Source organism: Microtus oregoni, unplaced genomic scaffold, assembly GCF_018167655.1.
Source record: "Microtus oregoni isolate MIOR12 unplaced genomic scaffold, Mior012 000116F_ref0000321, whole genome shotgun sequence".
Lineage (NCBI taxonomy): Eukaryota > Metazoa > Chordata > Mammalia > Rodentia > Cricetidae > Microtus > Microtus oregoni.
In genome coordinates, this window is record NW_024544745.1 from 1,392,302 (window position 1) to 1,398,036 (window position 5,735).

General features: G+C 39.4%; 1 protein-coding gene across 1 annotated transcript; it reads right to left on the reverse strand.

Annotated features, from left to right (window-relative positions):
- Positions 1–1,041: 1,041 nt before the first annotated feature.
- Positions 1,042–2,076, reverse strand: Sertm2 (serine rich and transmembrane domain containing 2). The gene has a single exon (XM_041645766.1). The coding sequence runs from the start codon at positions 1,851–1,853 to the stop codon at positions 1,584–1,586; it is 270 nt and encodes an 89-aa protein (XP_041501700.1). The 5' UTR covers positions 1,854–2,076; the 3' UTR covers positions 1,042–1,583.
- Between the last annotated feature and the right edge of the window lie 3,659 nt (positions 2,077–5,735).

The following is a 5,735-nucleotide window of genomic DNA, read 5'->3' on the forward strand; positions in this document are numbered from 1 at the left end:
GCACTTGGGAGTTTCACCACCATGCTAGATTTAGATCACAGTAAAAGGGCCAATCTAAATTGCTTACAGACTATAGAGAGACATAGGCCTGGCACGGCTGCCATGAATTTCACATCCATTCCATTTTTGCACAATCACCTCAGTCCCCAAGGGGCATTCCCTGAAATTTAATGACAATGCTTTAATTACAAGGGGCAACTGATTTTTTTTATAAGCAGGTAAAAATCTAAGACAGGCATCCCATTTCTTTGGCGGTAAGAATATGACCAATTTTGCAACTTCGAATTTGTAAACGTCACTTGTCTCCTTTGGCTTCACTTTGAAAAGTAAAGTTTTCTTTAATTAAATTATCCATCACTGGCACACTAGAGCTACTCATTAGAATGGAAATTTTCAAAATATACTTCTCTTATAGATAATAAGTGAAACACTTCAGCTTTTGGCAGGGATCAATCAGGAAGGAAGGAGCATTTTCTGGGAAAGACAAATGTGACATTTGAGGACATTGATCTTAATAACAACTTGTTGCAGTGTAACTTTTAGTTTTATCTCCTTCAGTCTGTGTGTGTCTTATAGTCATATCTAAAAAGTGATAATGAAATAGCTCTCTGAATAGTTTTCAACGAGAAAAATTCGAGACCTAGAAAGCTGGCATGCTTTGGTCAAAGTCACAGTCACTCAGTAACAGAATCCCAACGTCATTTCATTCTGCTTTGAAATAGACACTTGTGTCTTCGCTGCCAAGTCAACCTTCAAATCAAGTTCATACTTATGTGCAACTCAATCCTGCTTTGGGGTAAGGAGGGAGAAAAAGACAAAGAAGCTGCATGTATAATGCAAAAATCCTTATGAGAAAAGTTTGACTTATTTTTTCCTTGATTTGGAAGGAGCTCATTGTCCCAGATTGTAGTAATACATCTGCCGTTATCTGCGTTTTTAAAAGTCCAGTAATAGTAATAACATAGATATAATATGCACATTTTTCTCATTCACCGGAAACTTTCTGCAAAATTTCTCCTTAAGTAGTAGCAGGCTCTTTAAATCTCTTCTTTAATTTGGGAGAAATTTGAAGGCCTATGATAATTAAAGCATTGTTCTTTTGAAGAAAGATTAAGAATCCCTTCCATTCACCTGTGACACGATTTAGCTCCATGTCAAGAGATGTCTGTGTTATGCATGAAATAATTCTTTAGAGTTAAAGTAATAAATTAAAGCCTGTCATTTTCTTGGGGGTCCTCAGAACATCCTAAGGGAAATTCTTGTTTGCAGCTTCCAAGGATCTTGCATTTTAACAACTGCTGCATATGAATTTCTGTGGTCTGCGGTTTGTTCAGGGCTCAGGAGCTCTCTGGTTACTATGGAAACCTACCAGCTCAACCAGCTGCTATTTGCCGTATTCCTTTAAAAGAATGACTCTTAAGCCTCTTAGATGTCCCACAAGCACAGTCAAGATGAAGAATGACGAACAAAAAACACGAGCAGCTTGCTACATGCGAAGCCTCACAAGAAAAAGAAAGCCTTCCTGTACATCAGCCCCTCCAGGCTTTGCTCACATCCGAGGAAGTCTCGCCAGCGTTCTGACTTTAAGGAGTGGGAATTCGGCTTTGCATTTCTACGTCGGTGAACTGAGGAACATTCTCTGTGCTCTCGGTGATGGGCGAGATAACATGCTTGAGCCGAAGAAGCATTGTGAAGAGCAGGATGAGAAGAATGGCCAGGAGGCTCAGAAACAATCCTACATACATGTACAGGTTGGAATACTTGTCTGAAGTCGTGTCAACGTCTGTTGCCAGAGTGGGGAAATGAGCCCGCCCCGTGAGATTTCCATGATACTTAAAGTGCGCCTCCGTCATCACTCAAGACTTGAGTTGATATTTGCTCCTATTTAATTTCTATTGCCCCTGAGGCATTCCACAGTCACCTGGCCTGTCTGTGAATGTTTTGGTGGTGTTTCAACAGTGTGATACAGACCAAAATCAGTAGCGCATAAGCAAGAAGGCAGTGAGTAGTCTTCTACTTTACCAGTTGTTACACTTCCCTGTGCTCTAGTAAGCAGACCTCTCACAAATAGCCCTACCAGAGCTTCTTAGTCAGTTAAGACAACAAATAAATAGTCAGTTTTCACACTCGTAATCTTACACTGGTGAAAATAAATATGGTGAAACAACTTTATAATACTGGCATGGAGACAAGAATCTCTTAATGTATTATATTAGATTGTTGAGGCTCTCTTTTGTTTTGTTTTGTTTTGTTTTTACGAGAAGGAGAAAAGGCTCCTTTTTATCCACAGTTCATCTAGATCCTCAGACTAACGATGTAGCTTTAATTGGGTTCCCCTGTGAGGTGATTTGGTAAAGGTTTTGTCTATCTCTGGCTCAGCATATCCAAGTTTTCAGCACTCTTGCCTGACTTTGTCAATCTTCCCTAAGGTTGGAGATTACAATGTTCCTGCACAGATGCCCGGGTTGAAGGATGTCAGAGTATAGGGCATGAACATCTACAGCTTTGTTGACTTTCCTCACTATATCCTGCAGGGGAAGGGTTGTCAGAGCTGTTGATTCTCAGCTGGAGAGGGTCTCAGATATGCTGACAACAGGCCAGGGCTCAGAGAATCCAACTGTTAGGATTCTTCACAGGTTAATTTTCCTGAAAATAAATAAGAAAGAAAAATGGTTCAATTATCTAAAAAAAAGTAGGTGGCAAATTATTTTGAAATAGATACGACCATAGGTATTACAAATTAGTTTTCTGTAGGAAAATTAGATTTAAAATAAAAACCCCATGAGTTTACATAATTTTAAATGCCTTTTTCCTGTGCAGGAAATGGCCTTTAAAAGGCAAAAGAATAAAAGAAGAGATTAAACAGAAAGGGAGAAAACAAAATGAAACAAAAATTTGAAAGCAAAATCGTATCACTTGCTAAACTGGAGCTAATTACTAGGCCAGATTCGTATGGTGTTTTTTATGCTGACAGATCATGAAATTTACTTAGTGTTCTTATTATTATGCAGACCCTGGTCCCCAGCCTAGATTTTTGGCTACCAGTCTTCAAGGTACTACTTGAGAGATTCAGACTTTATTTGTCCAGGATGAGGCTCAAGCAGTGCTAACTTTCCAAAGCTCCCCAAGTAACTCTAAACTGCAGCCAGGACTGGGAAGCACTGGAAAGCCAGCCATTGAATTTCAAGCCTTGGTTTTCGGTCTCCAGGTGCCAGTGCCAATTGCCATTTTAATGAATCACAGAATGTTTAGGAATCCAGGCTTCCCTAACATTGTTCTTTTTCATCTAGGTTTATGGTGTGGGGATATACACTTGATGAATATTTGTAGATAAAAAGAACTTGGGGGGCATGCCTATTCTGAGTAAAGAAATGACTCCTTCCGAAAGATGTAGGATAAATCCCTGTCTTCCTTGGTAAAAATATTCCTCTGTGTAAATAGAATGGTTCTGATTGCCATCTCAAAGATCAACATTGAATATAAGTGGCCAAAATAAACAATAGAAAAAAAATGCCACCATTTGTCACACTTATGTAGGCAACAGTAGCAGATTGCCACAGTAGCCTCCTACTGCCTTTTTTTAAAAAATCAGATCTAATGAGTGTTAATAGAAATAGCTCCAAAGCCACATTACTCACAATCACCTAGAGTGTGAAACTCTTCAGTTTGAGTTTATATTCCCTAGTCTTCATTGCTATATTTTGGGTGATTCCTATGCATCTTAGTCGCTCTACCAGTGGTTCTCAAGCATCCTATTATTGTGACCTTTATTTAATACAGTTCTTCATGTTATGGTGACCCTCAACCATAAAATTATTTTCATTGCTACTTCATAACTCTAATTTTTCTAGTGTTATGAATTATAACATAAATATCGGATATACAGGATATCTGATAAATGAGCCCCGTGAAAGGGTCATTCAATCCCCAAAGGGATGGAGACCCACAGGTTGAGGACCACTGATCTACACTTAGTGCTCCTGCTTCCGACACAAAGTCATTTTGCTCAGATATGAGCAAAATCCAAGGTCCTCCCCACTCCATCCAGGTCTAGGAAGGTGAGCATCCAAACAGACTAGGCTCCCACAAAGCCAGTACATGTAGTAGGATCAGGGCAGGGAACCCCGACTGCTCTTTGGACTGGAGAGGGAGGGGGAGGGAAAGTGGGGGGATGGGGGAGGGAAATGAGAGGTGGAGAGGATGTGGAAATTTTTAATAATAATAATAAAATAAAGTTTAAAAAATGTATAATGCAAACTAAAAAAAGATATGAACAAAAGAGAAAGAGTCTGCTTGTTTTACCATTAATGCAATGGTGTAGGATACATACTTGCTCTACTTTAAAGTATATAATTTTTTGATTTTGGGTTATCTGGGATCAAGGTCTAGAAATACACATTCTATGCGAGTGATTCTTTGCACATTGAGCTTTGAGAATGAACTATTGTTTTCCCTCTATAAAGCAGATTTATTTTATTGATTGCTTGAAGGACTTTTTAAATTAATTTTTTATCACAGATATTTTGATTCCTTCCCAAACTCCAATTCCTCTCACATCTTCCTTATCCACTTAAGATCATATTCTCCACCTCTCTCTTCCTCTCTTAAAAAAAATGAAAAAATAAAAATCAAAACAAACAAAAACCACATAAGGCAAAAATAATAAATTAAAACAAAAAGTACACACACACACACACACACACACACACACACACCATGGAATTCATTTTGGTCTAGACAACTACTCCTGGGTACAGTTTGCCCTAGAGTGTGGTTGACATACCCGGTGACACTCCATTGGAGAAAACAGATTTTCCCCTTTCCCAGCAGGTATCAATTGTTACTAGCTTCTTGGTCAGGGGTGTGTCCACTTCTCCTTTTTAGTGCTGGTATTTTGTCTGATTTGAACATGTGCAGGCCTTGTGCCTGCTGCTCTTACCTCCAGTACCTGTGACTCTGACCTTATGTGGTAATAAGGCCTTTGCAGATGTAATCAAATTAAAATGAGGTCATTGTATTGGCCATAATCCAGTGGCTGATGTCCTTTTAAGACACACAGGGAAAAGACTGTAGCAGAGGCTGCAGTGATGGACCTACAGACCAAAGAATGCGAAAGATTGCCAGCAGACTGTAGAGGCTAGATGAGGCGAAGAAGGATTCTCCCTTACAAATTTCCAAGGATGTGTTTCCCAGCTGATGCTTGGATTTGCATTAGTGGCCATCTAGGCAACATTCTAGACTAAGAGAATAATTTTGTTTTTGAGACAGGGTTTCACTATGTAGCACTGGCTGGCCTGGAACTTGTTGTGAAGGCCAGGCTAGTCTCCAACTTGCAGAAATTGTCCTGACTCTGCCTTCTAAGTGCTGGGATTTGAGGCTTGTGTCATACACACAGTATCAATTTCTGTCGGTTTAACCCACCGAGTTTATGAACCTATGTTATGGAACTTTTAGTAAAGGAACACACGAAATAGTCACCAGGAAGCCCTGGGCTTTGCATGATAGTATTTCTTAACAGGAATGTAGAGAAGTCTCTTCAACCAGAATAATGCACCTGGAATATGTTAGTTGAAATGCAAATTCCTAGGCCAGTTCCCTCAGTAGCTGCTAAGACTCCCTGGGGACAAGACCTTGAAATTTCTGTTTGTAGCAAGTTACCCACTTTGTATCTAAGCATATATTCTTTAGGGAATGTGTTTTAGTCATGGGTATTCTTCAGGATTACTTATTAAGCT